Genomic DNA, 19,445 nt, shown 5'->3' with positions numbered 1-19,445 from the left:
ATTTACCATCAGTTATTTAGGATCCTGTATACAAAACTTAGCCTTGGTAGACGGTCATTGGAAAAAAGAGCTTGGAAAATAAGAAAATTATGGGAAAAAAACTAAAAAATTCCATATCTCTAAAAATAGGTGGAATTTGCCGAAAAAATTGGGGCAAACCGCCTTTGGCGTTTGGGCTGCGTAGATCTCGAAAAGTTATATAAAATAAAAAAAAAATGCGTCCCAAACAGATGATCGAGCCAAAAGTTATGGCATTTCAAAGTTTCCGAATTTCTACGCATATTTTATGCGTGTCTAATCACCTTAGATGTTCGTTTTCTCTTTACCTGCTCGTAGATCTCGCAAAAACGTATGAAAACAAGTGGTCACAATGCTCGAATGATCAAAGTATCAAAAACTTATAGCTTTCAGAAGTTTGTAATCTTCTTATGCAATGTTACGCAGCTTAATATTGCAATGGGACTTCTGTGACCTAGCATCTGTTACAGCATGGGATGAAATTACCTTGGCCATCCTTTTATAATGTCACGCACCAACAAATAAGGTGGGGGTATTGCCGTCTTCTCAGTTTTTTTTGGTTTTTTCAAACCTATGGGATTCTAATTTACTCTTTTACCCTTAACATATGTACGTAAACTATGGACTTCTGAGGGCTTTTGTTGGTATTTTTGTTGTCATGCTCATTCTTATTCCTTTCACTTAACAAGAAATATGTGCAAATAAACCTTTCCTTCTCTCTGTCTCTCTCTCTCTCTCTCCCACCCGGACTGTAATGTAATCCAGCAGTTGCCGACGATGGCGACACCGCCGACAGAGCCCATTCCTTTCTTCCATGGTCGCCGACTGAGAGCTCTTTTCCCATTTCCCAGATTCCCATGATTGAAGTACTGTTGAGATTTTGATAATGGGTATGAAAATATATAATCGGTATAAATTTTCTCATACAATGCCCTACTATCTTTGTTAAGGAATTGTTCAATGAAATGTCTGTGTGAGTTGTGTATTTTAATGCATCAGTTTTTCTCTGAGATTTTGAGCAACTAAAATGTTATTGTCAAACCTAACTCCCTCCCTATTAATCTAGTGAAATGGTTGGATTGTGGCAGACTTTCGGTTTCGGAATGTTACTGTTCAAAATTAGAATATCTATCCTTCCATTTATTTGCTATTTCTTATTCTTCCCCCTTTGTCATTTGTGCAATTTTATTTCTACTGCATTTTCTAGTACGAATTATCTACTGGGGGATTGGGGTCCTCGTCGAAGGTTGTTGGGTTAAACGGTTTGAACATTGTGAACTTTTATTATGCTGAGCAATCAAGCTGCCAGCTAGTTTTATTTTATACATGGGTAGTTATGGATATGTGCTTTGGTCCTACTTGCCTATAGTAATTGACTTTTATTTTCCAATCTCTATGAAGAAGGTTGGCCTTTTTCCAATGGGGGACTATCTTTATGGCTTATAGATTTATATGTAATGAATTGCTCCTGCTTGTATTAATTGGATTCATTGTAATGGTAGTTCAGGTCAAAGTAAAAGCAAACATGTTTCATCATCTCACTAATGGTATTTAGTATTGTACTATGTTACTGAATTTCATTGATCATAATTTCGGGATTGTTCTCATGGTTTATCTTTGTATTTATGTGTTTTTAGTTAAGTTAGCCATTCTTAATGAGAAATCCTCTTTAAATAGTACTTTGCTTTTAATAAATCTTTGCTGGGTTCTGATTGTTTAAATATACATATATATATATAGATATTTATCTGTAGCTACTTAAATGGTCTGACCATTTGTATTGACCATTTATTTTTATTGGGATTTCATTGTTTATCTTTCTACTATTTATCTTTAGTCATCATCTTCTCAATTGGATTATCATTCATTACCTCATGTATCTATTAAAAATGTTACTAAAATTAAAATGCAGAAGAATTAATAAAAATAATAATTACAAAATACTTTTTTTTTTTTTTTACATCTGTTTCTCTTCTATTTCCCCAGGACTCAAACGCAGACTCTGCCCAACCCTCTCTCTTAATCTCGGCCAAACTTCAATCTCCTATGCCAGATTTGAACTCAACAATGCTAAACCCAGACTAGGTCCTCCAATTTTCGGTAATTCCAGCTCCAAATAGGACTCCAAATTTGCTTCTTTCCCTGATTTTGCGTGAGGTGCTTTTTTGTATTCGGTTCTTTATAGTGCTATTTTATTACAATTTGGATGTCATGGAGTCTAATTTGTGCTGATCAAATTGTTGGTGGGTTGATTACAATTTGGCATGTTTGATGCTTTGTTCTTTCTCTAACATAACAAAAGCTGTTAAAATCTATAGGTATCAAGTTGCATCAACAAAGTTATGGATGCAGAGCTCTTAGTTTGTGTTCTTTGAATTGTGGTTTAGTTTTTTTCATTAAAAATTTCGTAATTTTATTGTTTTTGTTAGAAATTGGGCTGGTTTTGACCCAACCCATAAACCATGGTCCATGGATCGTCCACATGTGTTAATTGACATCGAAAAAAACTCAAACCCATTGATATTTCAAAATTAAAAATAGGAGAAAAACACCAAATCATGAGAAGACAAACCTTAACATTGTGACACTAGACTAATGGCAGATTCGGCATCTTTTTCAGGCTTCAAAAACAACTCCGATGATGACTGTGGCAAAATGAAGCTCTGCTGTGAGGAGGAGAAGAGTTTGCTATTGGTTTGCCGTTTGGAGAAGAAGCTTTGAACGTGTTTAGGGAATATTGGAAGTTTTAATTGGGTTAGGATTGAGTGTAATAAGGTGTATTGAGTTTAAATTTGTTAGTTAATATATCTTCTCATGATTGGCTGGTATAAAATGTGTCTTTTAGGCCAGCTCTATTATTATTATTATTATTTTGACAAGTATTATTATTATTTTGACAAGTATTATTATTATTATTTCTAGTGAGATTTGAGCTTAAAATCTATCTTTTGAAAAGACAAAAGATTCGTAGAGCTAGATTATATATGTCAAGTACGTAAATTAGTGTGGATTATTGTGAATAAAATATTAAACAACGTGGTGTTATTGGATTTGTCGAGAAAAATATTTATGCCACCAATCACCATTGATCATATTCTTGCTTACCACATCAGATGAGAAAAAGACACACTCGTACTTTCACCTGTTACAGCTTGATTAGGTACGTGGCAGTTGCGATATCGCCCCCACCGGATAAATTCTCTTCACACATTCTCACGGGTTACGAGATCTACTAATAAAAGAGTTGGAAAGTTGGACTTGGGCTTCATATTTTTGTTGAGAAAATGAAAATGTTTTATTACAATTTAATGGTGATTATAGTTTTTGAGAAAACGGAGTCTTGAAAATGGTGATTATAATACTATTTGATTATTATAGGGAAATACCATATAAACCACGGCATAAATATGTAATAAAGCAATTATAAATCATATTGAAGTTTTGAAAAATGTTTGCTGCATTTTATTGTGTCAAGTAGGAAATTGAATAACGCATAAAAAATGCTTAAAAAAGGGTTAAAAGGCATCATATATTTCACATTCTTTTTATAATACAGTTTATTAAAGTATCGAGGTGTGTGATCATTGAAAAATATAAATTATTTACAATTACAATTTTCCCATGTGCATAAACGAAATATAAGTTGTTATAGATATATTCCCCTTGAAATTTTGCGGTAACAAAAGAACAATTTAGTGAATTTACTTTAAGATATGTTTTTTTTTTTTTTTTTTTTTAAATAAAAATAAATGACAATAGTGATACACTGATACTACAGATTTCATTATTACATAAAACTTACTAATGAAGGTGCCACTAGAAAAAGTTTAAAATTTTACTATTATTATGCTATTTAAAATTTAAAATCCATCAATTACGTTAGTTTGAATTTGAAATGCATTTAATATTTTTCCATAATTTATTTATATTAAAAATTTGTTAAAAATATATTCTTTTGATAAGAAATGTTAAAGATATTATTTTACTATAATAATAAATGTAATTGCTAGATTTAAAAAAAGCATTACAAATATATATATAGCGATTAATTGTAAACGATATTTATGAAATTGTAAAGAATATCATAGTAAAATTTGTACTATCCATAACATCACACATTTGCTAGATGTGAGAAAAAATAAATTTAATTTATTTTTAAACTATCCTCTTCACACGCAAATTACTAATACAATCAAGAGTATCACAAGGCTAGTTTCAAGAAATAAACAAATATTACATATTTATTTTGTAGCAAAAAAAAACCTGTATTTTTATTTTATATATATATATATATAATTTTTATTTTGAGAATCTAATTTATTAATGGATAAAAGAATTTAAAAATCAATGGGAGAGTGGCCATTTTTTTAACAAATGTTTTAATTGGAGTTAGTTGTATTTTTACCGATTGTAATTTGTAAATGGATAAAAGAATTTAAAAATCAATGGGAGAGTGGCCATATTTTTAAAAATCAATGTTGATTATTTGATATAAAAAAAAAGAGAAAAAAAAAGAAGAAGACAAATAGCAAATAGAAAAAACTATTAGCATTTATTATTATTTTTTAAAAATTATTGATTATTAAAAATGTCGGCAGAGTCTGTTCTTGTGTGTAACTTACCAACTTCTAAAGTTCCATCATTAGCAGAGTTGTAACCCAAAATAGATCATAGTACAAAACATACCAAATAGGTTTAATAAAGCCTTCAAATTTGTGTGTCCGTACGGTTTTTTCATGGCTTCGTCGGAGATTGAAATAGTGTCAGCATCGGATTCAAACGCTCAACAGCAAAACCCTAACGAGGAGGTCTCTGTGGCTCCTGTGGTCGACGTGTTCTCTGCCTCCGCTTATGGAGATTTTGACAAATTGAGGAAGTTCGTCGAGGAAGACGGTGCGTCTCTTTCTCAACCCGATTTGAATGGCTACTACGCTCTTCAATGGGCCGCTCTCAACAATTTTCCTCATATCGCGCAATATATCGTTGAGGTTTTTTCTCAATTAACTCACACTTTTCCACTCATGCATGCCATGTGTTTGACTTTATGTCTGTATGTATTTTGTGCGGTCAATTTGTGCTCAAAATGATGTATTCTTTGGTGGGTTTGTTCTAATTTAGCAGAGTATTCCAAATGGAGAAAAATATGATTTTTTTTTTTTTTAGTTTGCACACGCGTACTCAAATGATGTATTGTGCGGTGGGTTTGTTTTAATTCAGCAGAATTCGTATTCCAAATGGGGAAAAAAAAAGATTTTATTTTTATATGTTTGAGAGCTGAATTCTGCAGTGGATTTGTTGATGAATCATATGTTAATGTGTGTGTGTGTGTGTGAGTGTGAGTGTGTGTGTGTGTGTGTGTGTGTGTGTGTGTGTGCACGCATTTACTTTTGGGATTGGGTTGCTACATTATGTGGTGGATGGGGTTTGCTATGGTTGAAGATTTCATTGTTGTTTTTGTTGGTGAAGCATGGAGGCGATGTCAATGCCACTGACAACATTCTACAGACGGCTTTGCATTGGGCGGCTGTTCGGGGAGCCATTGCTGTTGCAGATGTGCTTTTGCAAAATGGAGCTCGGGTTGAAGCAGCTGATTTCAATGGCTATCGGGTAATTGTCTCATTCTCTTTAATCCTTAAACAAATGTTTCTTTTTTGGAATTTAGAGTTGGTCATTTTGTACATGTAAATAACAACTTGGCCTGTGTCTGTGCTTAGTGTCATATTTTTTGTTCGCAGCCAGTACTAAGCCTAGGAAAAGGAGGAGAGTTGCGGTAGGTTGATGACCTGCATAAAAGTTAGTCACTCTTTTAGGAATAGATCCACTACAGAGACTAAATAACCAATGGCTGTGTTGAAATAATTATGGAAATATTTATTTGTGCACTTGAGAGTATTATTGATGTGCATCTTTTCAGCATTTTGATGGTTCTATAATAGAGTTAAGGGAATTTGTACTCATGTTTTATGGGATTAGAGAGATATATAATGTATATTGGCACTATATGATTATGGTGGATATTGATAACATAGAAAAATCACCTATAACCTTAAATTAATGGTTTCCTTCTTTTTGATAACTATAAATGAGTTTCCTTTAATAATTTGATAGTTGGGGAAGGGGTTTGAACCGTGGATGTTTCCTTTGGAAACACCAGGAGATAGCTATAAAACTAGTGGTAACTATTTATGAGTTTCCTTATATTTTTTGTTCTTTAAAAAGCCAAGGAAAAACACCAATCGCCTTTTAGCTTTACTGACACTTCTTGATGTTTTCAATGTAGACGTTCAGGATTCAAATTCCCCCTCCCCCAACTATCGAATTATCTAAAAAAAAAAAAAAAAAAAAAAACTTGTTAAGGTTATTACTTAGGAGGACCATTATATTTTATTAAAAAAAAAATCGCAAATATGCAAACAGAAAGCCTGATGTAGTTGGATAATCTACAGAGCCTTTCACTTTTGGTGTTCAGATTTATGTGAACTTTGCTGTGTTGTGTGTGCGGTCAATTGCATCACACAGCTGGTCCAAAGCTTAAACTTGGGAGGAGCTTTATTGGGATGCTACTTAAGTCAAGGAAGGTGAATTTTATGCTGTTCCTTTTGAAGTTGAAAATATTGCAATGGATAAACATTATTCAGGTGGCTGACCTTGAATAGTTTGGAGGAATGTTGTACAACTTGACTTGTATTACTAAATATTAATACAATATGCCAAATGAGTGTGTGTAAATGGCCTAACTGTTTGTGAGCATATGTGTAGAATGAATTATCCAGAGAGCTACCATACCATATTGACAATGAGTCATATGGGAACTTCTAACCTCCTTACTGTGGTTGAAAGTAGTTTAATTCCAATTAATTTCAAGTTCTTTTGGATCCAATTCTTTTCTCTTTGCTTGTGATGGGTATACATCTCGAATACTCTGTTGTTTATATGCTTATTCACTGCAGGCAGTTCATGTTGCAGCTCAATATGGACAAACGGCTTTCTTAAATCACATTATTGCAAAGTATCAAGCTGATTTTGATGTGCCTGATAATGAGGGGAGGAGTCCTCTTCACTGGTACGTCAATAAGCAATGAATTCTAACATATAGATGACAACAAGAGCTTTATGTTTGCAGTGACCCGCCGGTCTTCCTTTATTTATAAATATAACTAAATTAGTTGTGCAGAATTGAGGAGAGAGCTGCATTTGGTCCAAAGACTATCAATGCAAATTCTATAGAATGTATCTGTGTTATAGTGAATATACTATGTAATGATTTGTATGTATGTTTCCTTCTGTAGAAGAACCATAGTGTAAATAAATGATGGAACTAACATCTTATTGTTGGTTTAAATTTTTTGATAAGTAATGGAAATTTTATTCAAAACATAAAAAGGAGTCACCCAAGTATACATGAAGTATACAGTTGGGGACCAAAACAATCACATACACAAATTACAAGCATCCATCAAATCATAAACCGAACTAATAGAATGACTTCCTACTATTGACATCCAATTTGATAGCGTTTAAAGAAGAAAAGTTTTAAGTCTGCTACTGTCCTTTCAAAGTACCAATTATGTCTCTCTTGCCAAATGCGCCACATCAAAAAATGAGGGACAGCCATTCAAATAACACCATTACGATGATGACCAAACTTTCCTTGCTAGCATGCTAGGACCTCAACCATAGTCTTCGGCATTACCCAGTAGATACCAAACAAGGTGAGCACCATAGTGTGTTTGAGGTTAAATAATTCTACAAAGTGTTAAATCCTATTGGAGGTCCTCCTTTCTGTTGGAAAAGCATCTTGAAGCCTAGAGGCAGCCCTACAACTACAAGAGTGTTATTCTTTCTATGGACAACAACATTGGGGAGAATTCTAACCATGCCTAATCTAATAAAACGCTGTATCATTATTGATCATTTGCTTCTTCATTCATTGTGATGTTGTGAGAGAGCTTTGGTCTCTGGTGTTTAATCTCTTGGGGGTTCATTGGGTTATGCCTGGTAGGTGATTGAGTAGTTAGCTTGTTGGCAAGGTTAGTTCAAATAGACCATAGTATAAACATCTAGAAGGCAATCCCTCAGTGTATCTTGTGAAGCATATGTAGTGAGAGAAATGATATGCTTTTAAGGGTGTAAACGTTTACTTTTAGGCCTGAAACTTTCATTCCCCAAATCTTTTTTTTTAGTGGATGAATGCTTTAGGGAAATTTTCTATCTTTAATTTACCTGAGATGCTTGATCTTTCTAATTATCATTCTTAGTTGGTGTATCTCTTTTCATACGTCCCATGTACATGGGTATGTATTAAATCGTAGCTGTCAATAGGGAGTAATTGGTTATATATGTCTACTGTGCTGGAAAGTTTAAAAGATGTATAGTTACAAAGTGGAAGTTAGAGTTGGCTTTCTGGTAAAGAATAAAAGGTGGAAGAATTGGCCCATATTCTAGGATGCAAGGTATTCAGTCAGCCTATGAAATGCTTGAGATTTTCATTGGTTGCTAGATTTAAATCTATACTAATTCGGGATACAATGCTTGAGAAGGTGGAATGGAGATTAGCATGACAGAAATGTTTTATCTAAGAGTATTAAGATTTGCAATAAACAGATGCTTTTGAGTTTGCTGACTTATATCCTTTCTCTTTTTCCTATTCTTGATAGCACAGCTATGCATATTGAGAAACTAGAAAGTGACTTTTTATGGGGTGCGCTAGGAGACAACTTCAAGTTCCATCTTGAAAATTGGGAAGACAGTTTGTCTACCAATTCGATATGGAGGTTTGGGTGTATGGAATGAAGGAAATAATTGTTGGGATATCACATTTATTAGAGCTGTCTAGGATTGGGAGCTAACTGACTTAATCTTATCTATCTTACCAAGGTTATGAAGGGACTTATCAAAAAAAAAAAAAAAAAAAAAAAACAACAACGAAGGTTAAGAAGGGATGCAAATGACCAGATTTCTTAGGGTATGTTTGGTAACTGTTTTTTCCCCTTATTTTCTGTTTCCAAAAACAATTTTCTGTTTTTAAGACTAAAAAACTTGTTTGGCAACCCAAAATAGACAGAAAATAAAAATTATTCTCAAAACTCAATTTGTGAAGAAAACTAAAAACATGCGCAAAAGACTGATTTCAGTTTCTAATTTTCAAAAATCAATGAAAACACGCATTTAATATAATGAATCTGTCTCATTTAATGAGTTAGCATTAGAGTTCAAATCCTAGTAACAACATATTTTAGTATTTTCTATTTTTTTTCTTCAAAAAACTATCTTTTTAATTTCAACTAACCAAACATGTTTTTGATTTCAAAAATAAAAGAAAATTGTTTTTTCTTTATATTCCCTAAAACAAGTTTTTGAAAATAGAAAACAAAAACTGTTACCAAACATAACCTTAGATTCCAACAAGTAAACTATTTTAGATGAAGTCCTTTTATAGAATGTTACATATTGGAGATGCTCATTGTTTTTTACTTAAAGAGTATTTGGAGGGTTAAAGTCCCCGCTAAAGTGGTTTTCTATGCATGAACGGCTGCTTTAGGGAAATTTTTTACGATGGATAACTTAAGACGAAGGAATATAATTGTAGTACAGTGGTGTTGCATGTGTAAGAATGGGGGTAATCACTTGATCACCTACTTTTATATTGCAATATTGCTAGAGTTTTTTGGTCTCTCGTGTTTTGTCTCTTTGGGGTGCAGTGAGTTATGCCTCAAAGGTAATTGATATGTTGGCACATAGGAAGGGGCAGTTTGGTTGACATCGAAATGGAGATGGCTGTATTGTGGAATGCGATTTCTTTATGGCTGATGCGGGCTATTTGGAAAGAATGCAACAGCTGGACATTTGAAGGACTTAAATAAACTACAATTGAACTAATGTTGATTTTCTTATGTTCTATGTATGATTGGATCATTGCTTTAACTGGCCATTCAGTTTCTTGCATGTTAAAATTTCTTGATTGCTGTAATTTTAGGTGATTTTTGTGGTGCACCACATGTATACATCTTGTGTGTGTATATATATATATATATATATATATATATGTCAATATGTTAAAGTTAACACAACTTCAATCATCTTATGACAAAGGTATGCCTTATGGCCTAACATGCATTATTCCACATACAATGCATGTTGGGTCTTAAGGATACCTGTGTCATAGTTACATGGTTCATGGAGGTTTTATGCATATCATTTCAAATGCTGGATATTTTATAACTCTATTGTTTACCAAAAAAGAAAAAAAAAATTTATACTTCTAAAGAGTCCACCTCTGCATAATAATCTGTGTGACGATCATTTTAAATTTAATTTGTTTATGGAGAACCACAATAGCTGCCTTTTTTTTTTCCTGTTAGTTTTCATTTTGTTCTTCCTCCCTCTCTCATTAAAGTTGTTGTGCATCTAATACTTGTTATGTATCCTACTAGATTATATATACTAGATAATATAATATAATATATATATGTATGTATGTCTGTATGTATGGAAGTCAGTTAAAAATCTCTTTTTGATAAGTGCAAGTTGTTGGTCTATATAACTGAAATGTTTGAACTTTTTTCCAGTTTATAATATTTAAGAAACTCCACATTTGATTTTTAGGTAATATCCAGCAGTCTTTTGGAAAACATAAAGATTGTTCAAAGCTTATTATATGAAAATGATTCTTCTCTTGTTTTCAACCAGGGCTGCATATAAAGGATTTGCAGATACAATTAGATTACTTCTATTTAGAGATGCATCCCAAGGGAAACAAGATAAAGAAGGTATATTGGTTGGGCAATTAATATCTTCTTAAATGGGTTGTATGATTTCTCGGTTAATAATTAGTTAAGTTAAATTCCACAAATATTCTGTATTAGCATGTGTTATATGACATGCATCAGAGAAAGAATGGCATCATAATATGGTCCCATTTTGCCTGCTCGATTTCAATTCTTTTATAGATTACAACTCAAAAATCTAAAAATTGCAATGAAAATAAGGAGTCTTGACTTTTCAAATTAAGTAAAATATAAGTTATTAAAATTGTGTTTATTTACTTCTCAAAGTTGACAACATGGAATAGTGGACAAAATAAATGGGATAGAATATTTTAGAATCTTAGCCTTACCTGAATGTGAGATCCTTTTATGGGGCTCCCAATGTGTCTAACATCTGAGTTAATCTTTTTTTTTTTTTTTTTTTTTTGGTTGGGGGGTGTGGAGGTGGGGGAGAGGGGGGTAATAAAGGAGATTTGCAGGGGGAAAATATGGTCAATAAAAAATGCATTAATGTAGATATTCCAGTTGTTACTCCAAATTTCTCCCACAATTCTTGTTAATCTACATCCCAATGGCTATAACTTTTTGTAAAAAATGGTGGCTTACTTTGGTAATTGTGTTAATATATTTGTTCTAGATGTGATGATGTTGAATATCCTATGAAAGGTTGTACCCCTTTGCACTGGGCTGCAATAAGAGGAAATGTGGAGGCATGCAGTGTGCTTGTACATGCTGGCACGAAGCAGGAATTGATGGTGAAAGATAATGCTGGTTTCACTCCTGGTCAGCTAGCGTCTGATAAAGGTCATCGGCATGTCGCTCTTTTCCTTGTACGTAACTTTTTGTTTAATTAATACTGCCCTCCTTTCCCTCCTTCCCCTCCCCCGCTCTAAAAGATGCTCAGCTTGGATAAAATAAATCGTTTCATGTGAAGCTTGCTTGATAAAACCTACTGGGACTTCACAAGAATATATGGATATCATTTATGATTAGATTTTCTATTTCAAATGGTCATGCAGAAAATATTGCAATCATATGGGTTAGGTTTTCATATGGGTATGTCTTTGCATGCATGAAGAATGCTCTAGATTCAGAGTAAAAATGTTGGTGGAGAAGTGAAATCTTGATGTGGAGCATTTGGTCACAGAGGAATAAAATGGTGTTTGAGGTCAAGAAGTTTGTCTGCAGAGATTAGTCTGGGTTTTATGTAGAGTTTCCCCAAGGTCTTGATGCATCTGTTGTTCAAATTTATGTGTCCTTATTTTAGACTTGGGGATGCTCTAGATTTTATGATTTTTATTTATTTATTTGAGTGTCTATTCCCCTTCTCATTCTTCTTTTAGGTGTAATCTTTTATGTACTTGTCTGCGGCCCTTGTTGCACCTAATAATTGTCCTTTTTCATTTTTGATTTTTGTGCAGTCTAATGCACAGCGAGCTCACAGCAACAACTGGGGAGATAAAATCTGTGGTGGGAAGATGACAGATATAGGTTATGCTCCTATCCTATTTGCCATAATAATCATTGTCACGGTCCTCTTCATCAACTCAGTTCTTGTAGGTAATAAGCTATGGTTTACAATTTTTCTTCCAATAGCAGATGGAGGCATGCTACGATGTTAATCATGACCGACTTCTTATTACTTATCAAAAAAATGACTGACTTCTTATTACTCGTGCCAGCTCCCAATCTTACAAAGGTTACTGCTGTTGTTGGACTTTGGGGATGGGGTGCTGTTACTCTGGTGGCTGGTTCACTGATTATGTTCTACAAGTGTGCTAGGTAATCTCATGTTCTGCTGTACTTGTGTTTTAATTTTGTTGCTGTTTGTAGGTGAAGGCATGTTGTTTAGGTCAACAGAAACCTTTATAAAAATTTGAGTTATTTTTTAGAGATTTTTTCCATTAAAATTTTCTGGAAAACAACTTTATCTCAAGGCATGCTAAATAAAGGAAATTAAGAGGCAATATGGAAACTATTGAAAACAATTTTATCTCATTTTGAGGTCACTGCCAAACATAGGACAATGAGATAGTTTTCCAAATATTACTATTTAGAAAATGACTCATTTTTTAGAAAACATTAACGTCGAAACAAACTGAGTGTTAAGGACTAAATATCTTGAGCCATTGAACAATGCAAAAGAAGGTGCTGGACTTATTCCCCATGAATCTTGCATATACATTACCAATCTATAATCACCGTATTTTGTTTTTTGGAATTTATCCACCGTCAGAATTTTCTGTAGTGGCATGGGTGGGGTAGAGATAGGGATTAAAGCTGTTAGTGGGGCAGGTGGGAACAAGGCTATTGTCCTGCCTTGGCTACAGGGTGGGACGTATAAGGGTTTTAATCTGTAGGGTGGATCAGGAAGGAGAGACCTGCTCCCCCCACATATATTGGCATAGATACTGCTTACACAAATGATTGCCATCATGATGTAACCTAAAGCCATGTTCCTAACAAAGAATGAAATCTTAGAGAGAGATCAATGTGCCAAATCCTTTAATAGGTAAGTGCCATCTGTCCAACCTCCCAACTTAGTGATTCTTTCCTTGATACTTTTACTGTTATGATTGTAATGAAACATTAATGTCAAACTATGAGGAATTGTTTTGTCATCACAGATGTGTTCTTTCAAGTGTCTGTTGGTCATCATTTAAAAAGTTTACAAATCATACTGTACATAGCATTTATGTTCCATCAATTCAAAATTTTGTACATGCTGTAAAGTTTGCTGGAGAAAACCCATTAAGTTGTTTGTGCTTGTATGTTTTGCAGTTGCACCTGTTTATGTCAGTAGTTGATACTTACAATTATCAGTTATGTCATTTGCTTCTTATCTCGTAGAGTTGTTGCTAGATATAATGACATGTTTTAAATTTCTTTAAGAATGCTATATTGCTGATAATTGATCTTGCTATTGTCCCTTTATTAAAAATTACTCCCATGATGTTCTATCATTATTGCATGCAGTAAAGATCCAGGTTACGTAAAAAGACCAGGGGATATGGGTCATCATAAAGATAAAGAGGTTTGTACTGTCTCTATTTCAAAGCATGTTTCCATTTGTAATTAAAAGCTACATTGTACTTGTGAGAGTTGTTTGCTTGGTCTAGGGCTTGGGGACTCACATCTAGTGATTCCCTCCCTTTGTTCCTTAATTCTCTTCTTTTTTGTAATTAATTTTTTTTTTCCCTTGTAATTTTTCTGGTCTGCTTTGTGCTCTTTTTGCATAAAGTAGCTTTCTTTTACTTATATATATATATATATATATATATAAAGAAAAAAGAAAAAAAAAAAGTAGCTTTCTTTTACTTATATAAAATTTAAAAAAAAAAAAAAAAAAAAAAAAAGTAGCTTTCTTCAATATACATCTTTCTTACTTATAAAAAAAAAAAGAGTTTTTGCAAATGAAATGGCTTGCCTCAAAGCCAGATTTTGTAGATTATATGATATGTGGTAGGGCTGCAAATAGATCGGATCTAGATTGGGTAGGGGGTGATTTGATTCTCATCCAATGAGACAATTATTCGGATACAAATCAATTGGACAACTTATTGGATTTAAGAATTCACCACCCAAATCGGAATTTATTAGTTAATGGGTATCCGGACCTGTTGTCCAATTTAATCTGTATGCATGAAAAATAGATGGTGCTTCAACTGGAGATTCATCCTTGAGTACAACCAATTGTTGAGATGTTTGGTGGCAGGAATATGGCAAGGAAGAGGCAGTGTTGGTAAAAGTGCACTTAAAGCACAAAGAAAGAGGAAAAAAAAGGGACCATGATTTGTTGGTATCCAGACCTATTGTTATGAGCCCTTGATTTGTTGTACAAGTACCAATCTTATGGTGTGATGCACTACACATAAGCCCACCCCTCAATATGAATTTCTAAAAGAAAGAGGAAAAAAAAGGGACCATGATTGATTCAATTTCTTTGCAATATATAGATGGTAACAATTAGTGGTTGGTTGGGAGAAAAGATCAAGAACTCAAAAAAATTATGATGATTACTTGACATGGGGTAATGATGCTATAGCTATTGTTGATGAAGAAAAAAGATTTTGAGATCGAAGTGAGGTCACTAGGGAGGGCAACAAGTTCAAGTTCTATTTACAACCTTTTCCTAATGAGGGAGAAGTTAATAATTTAGGATTATGTAAATGAGGTGCATGATGAGGATTACAAATCTTGTGATATCAATGATGATAATGATCTCATGTGATGCAGGTAACAGAATCAGAATTATTTCAGGGTTTATTATTTCATATTTTTATCTTATTTGAAATCCCAGATTTCATTTTTGAATTTTGAATGTAGGCTTTAACGTTTTGAGGATTTTATGGAATGTAATTGTGACTTGTTGTACGTGTAGTTTTTTAAAAAGAGATTTTTTGGAGTGAGATTTTGTCTTTAAAGCTTGATGGTGATTCTAAGCATCCCTAAGTGCTGAAGCCTAGGCTTTTGTGATCCATTCCATTTTCCTCTATTATTTTCTATTTTTTCTGTATTATTTTACTCTCTGCCTGCCAGTGCTGCATCACTATGCTTAACAAGGATGTTGATTATACACTTTAGGATTGCATTGCATTGCCACTTACCCAAAAAAAAAAAAAAAGCAAAGAGGATTGCATTGCATTGCTTCTTGTAGGCATAGAAGTCACTACTTACCAATTTATTACTTTTCAGTATTTGCCTTTTGGATTTATTTTGATTCAACCATGTACATCATTTTCATTATGGCTATCAAATATCATAATTCTGTATATTTTGTAATGCGCGCACACAAAAGATTACTTTGTATTTTTATTTTTTATGATTAGTGATCACTTGATAGTCATGTTGTCCCTTAATCTCTGTTTTCAAATATGCTGCATTATTCTTGAAAAAAAACTCCAATCAGGCATACACTTGTAACTAGCCTCTAGGAGGCCTCTGCACTTACGTGTGTCTAAGAGCGGGGTTGGGCTTTGAATCCAGTTCGATCAACCCATCGGGTAGGGGTTTGGAAGGTGATATCCAAACAATGTGGGAATTCTAGGTATATGATTTTCTGTTGGTGATGGAAGAAGAATGAATTTTTGGTATGATGTATGCTGTGCATTGTTATTCAATTTTTGTTAGACTGGCACAAGACTAGGAATTGGGAGAATCAATGACTTTTTTTGAGCTGCTTTTGTCAGTTAGAATACATGTTGGTATGACAAATAGGGTATGGTGGAAAATAAACAGCAATGATCCTTTACTGTTCAGTCCTATTATGAGGCATTAAGAGGGATTCTAGAGTATATTTTCCTTGGAAAGCTATCTGGAATGTGAGGGCATCGTCAAAGGTCTCTTTTTTCATTTGGACTGAGGCCTTGGGGATAATATTAACAGTAATTTATCTTCTAAAACAGAAGATAGTACTTGTGCAGTGTTGCATGTGCAAGCACAATGGTGAGAATGTGGATCATTTGTTAATTTATTGTCCTCTTGATATGGAGTTGTGATCTTTTGTTTTTGTGGTGTTTCGTGTGAGATGGGTGATGGGTGATGCCAAGAATGGTGTATGGTTTGCTTCAACGTTGGGAAGAAAATCAACTTTATTCCAGGATAAGGTATGGAAGGCAGTGTCATTGTGTATTTTATAGAACATCAGGAAGGAAAAGAAAAGGATAACGTTTGAAGACTGGGAGCTTTCTTTGGAGAGATTCAAATATACATTTATTAGTTCTTTATTTTCTTGTTGTCACTAGATGAAGCTAGTCCATCAAATGTTTGTGATTTCTTGGATTCATTTTATCACTGAATCTTTTACAGGAGCAGTTGAGTGTATAACCTGTCTTCTTGAACTACCACCCTCTATCTTTATATAATTTTGTTATATATGTGTCAGTGTGTGTTATATACTAAAATATATTAAGATAAGTTGCTAGTTGACTTATATTGTTGTTGCTAGTTTCCAAATGATATTTTGATGGTTTGCAGGATCTTTTGTTGAATATTGATCTGAACAGTTCCCCTGAGTGGACGGGAAATTGGTCTCAACTATGCCCTACCTGCAAGGTTTACTCAATGGACCTTTTCTTTTTCAAATTTTGACCATGAAATTATTTTAAATGCATTTAATGCTTGAGAGGATGTCTGAACATATCAGTATGTTTTCTAAATAACTTCTTTTCAGATCATAAGGCCTGTTCGATCAAAGCACTGCCCCACATGTAAGCGATGTGTGGAACAGTTTGACCATCACTGCCCATGGATATCTAATTGTGTGGGGAAGGTGAGAAGTTGTACTTTCAACTAGTTAATTTCATAGGGGTAAAGACATTGCTGGTACAATTTTTATCTCATGAGTAATTACCACTAAGCAGGAGGGCTGTGACATCATTTTTAACACTTCTGTGCCATCTATTCCTTTTGGTTGCTGTCACAAAATTTCTTCTTTGTGTCCTCTTCATATCATTTATTCCTCTATTCGGTGAATTATGCTAATAAAGAAAGATGGTACATGTGATTTTCCATTTGAAGCATTACTTTTCTTCTTTTATCTCATTTCTCCTGACAGCTTATATCATTGTGATGATACACCTTGCAGAGGAACAAAAGGGATTTCTTTGTTTTTCTCTGCTTTGCTTTTTTGGCATCGTTCCTTAGTGCTGCTGTTGCAATTCAAAGTATGTTTTAACATTTGCAGTTATCTATACATTTTGATAATGTGTATCCTTTTCATTTTGGACTAGATTAAAATCATCTTTTTGACAAACAAAACAGGGATTTGGACTGCAAAACCAGTCTTGCCTACTGAAGAAACATGGATTCATTATGTGGCAGTTCAACATCCTGGTGTTGTTGCGTTTTTGCTCCTGGACATGATAATTTTGCTTGCTGCTACCATTTTAACTACCTCACAGGCTTCCCAGGTGATTGACTAAACCATCACCTAGACATCATTTTGGCATATAAGTTTTTTTGCTTCTAGCAAACACACACATTTGTGTCTATATGCATGTATCCAGTAAGTTCTGTGCATGCATCTAATAAGTTATAGCTCAAATTGCACCTCATCCCCTTGAATGAGAAATGATTCCATGATATTTGGGGCCATGGCAAGATTGATCAACTAACTTGTCTGAGATTGGGAGTCTAATTAGTTGATTGATGTGCTTTTGAATTGCTGGATCTGTTTCAATCCACTTGGTCTTATATCAGTTATTTATGCTTAATCTACTCAGTTAAAATAGCTTTAGGATAGCATACTCTTTGATCCAACTGTTGCCATCAAGGAACCTGTATTGCTAAAGTAGATGGTAATAGACAAGAAGTATTGAGGTTTGGCAGGCAAAACAAATATTTTCTGTGGGGGAAGGAATTATCTTGAATTTGTCCTGTTTCAAACATCATTTTGTTTGTGATTATTATAAGTTTGTAGTGGTGGTTGACTACCAGGTGCTGATTACGTAGCTTATAGAAAAATGATGAATCAAAAGAAGTTGATGAATTGTGGGATGATAATTTTTTAAACCAGATGCAGTGTGGTTAAGGCAAGGGCAATTATGCCACAAGCTACACGTTATGATACTTGTTACAGTTTTCAGTTCTGGTGTATGACTGTTGTACCCACCAGGAATAAAAACTAAGAAGTTCAAATCATAGGGAGGTATAATTCATGCATAAATTTATTTTGATATAAATATACAGGTAAGCTTGATTTTAATATAATTCTAAGGGTAAGGTGCTAATGAGATTTGCCAATGAGTGTTAAAGCAGCACTTCCTTCTCCCATTTGGTTTATGCGGAACATACTATTTTTGTTCTTTTTTTTTTTATTTTTTTTTATAAGATTCTAAACAGATATCCTTTTAACTCTCAAAAGATCCACCTCCAAGTAGTAGTTAATAGTTAATGTGTACACATTCGTTTGTACCATATGATGTTTTCAGTTACTATCTTTGAAGTCCCTAAGTAGTAGTTAATTAACATGTGTTCGTGTTTATGATGCAGATAGCTCGAAATATCACAACAAATGAATTAGCAAATGCTATTCGTTATGGGTATCTTCGTGGTCCAGATGGGCGGTTTCGTAATCCATACAACCATGGGTGGCAAAAGAACTGTGCAGATTTTTTTATTCATGGCTATACAAATGATGAAGAAATTGCTTGGCCTCCATTGCAGCAGGTTGCTAGGTAGAGCTATTGCAATGATGTGCAGATTTACAGCTAAGCTTGGCATCTTGTTTTCTCCCTTGGTTACAGATGATGCTGGGCACCAATTGCTATAGCTGCATAGATGTTCCATCATAAGGACGGCAATAGTTCTATATCGTTTAGAAATACATAAGAGTCCAATTCATAGCTTTCCATATGTAGAGTTGAATGAATACCATTACAAAAGAAATGAAAAAAACTTTCAATTCTGTGGTTCTATCTCCTATCTCACATTCCAAAACTGTTTCCACTGAACCTGTTTGTACCAGTTCATTAATGATGGGAAAATGAAGAGATGGGCATAATCAACATGCTTTAAGGATATTTAGAAACAGTGAATTAATCCATCCTACTTTTGATGAATTGAAGTTATAGCAGCACAACACATTCATGGTGGGTGTATCTGTTCTTACGCTCCAGCCAACCATGCTTGTTTGTTTTTTATACCAGTTGCAGTGGTACA

The 19,445-nt window shown here is 33.9% G+C and overlaps 1 protein-coding gene and 1 long non-coding RNA gene across 3 annotated transcripts; both read left to right on the top strand.

Moving 5' to 3' along the window:
- Positions 1–703: 703 nt before the first annotated feature.
- On the top strand, positions 704–3,095 carry LOC115969019. The gene is made up of 3 exons (XR_004086849.1): positions 704–908; positions 2,005–2,118; positions 2,639–3,095. It is a non-coding gene; the product is annotated as an uncharacterized LOC115969019 (long non-coding RNA).
- A 1,521-nt stretch (positions 3,096–4,616) lies between these two features.
- Positions 4,617–19,350, top strand: LOC115968323 (probable protein S-acyltransferase 23). 2 transcript variants are annotated; one of them, XM_031087688.1, is made up of 13 exons: positions 4,617–5,006; positions 5,485–5,625; positions 6,969–7,081; positions 10,708–10,787; positions 11,451–11,614; positions 12,206–12,275; positions 12,467–12,566; positions 13,761–13,818; positions 16,761–16,838; positions 16,957–17,055; positions 17,371–17,449; positions 17,547–17,695; positions 18,777–19,350. In XM_031087688.1, exons 1-13 carry the CDS (start codon positions 4,755–4,757, stop codon positions 18,963–18,965), a joined length of 1,572 nt encoding a protein of 523 aa, XP_030943548.1. In that variant the 5' UTR covers positions 4,617–4,754; the 3' UTR covers positions 18,966–19,350. The 2 variants fall into 2 exon arrangements, with proteins under 2 accessions (XP_030943548.1, XP_030943547.1); XM_031087687.1 differs by having other exon boundaries at positions 4,618–5,006; positions 12,206–12,344.
- Positions 19,351–19,445: the final 95 nt, after the last annotated feature.

The sequence above is a fragment of the Quercus lobata genome, chromosome 11 (genome assembly GCF_001633185.2).
Source record: "Quercus lobata isolate SW786 chromosome 11, ValleyOak3.0 Primary Assembly, whole genome shotgun sequence".
Lineage (NCBI taxonomy): Eukaryota > Viridiplantae > Streptophyta > Magnoliopsida > Fagales > Fagaceae > Quercus > Quercus lobata.
The sequence above is the reverse complement of the archived record's forward strand: the minus strand, read 5'-3'. Positions and strand labels throughout refer to the sequence as shown.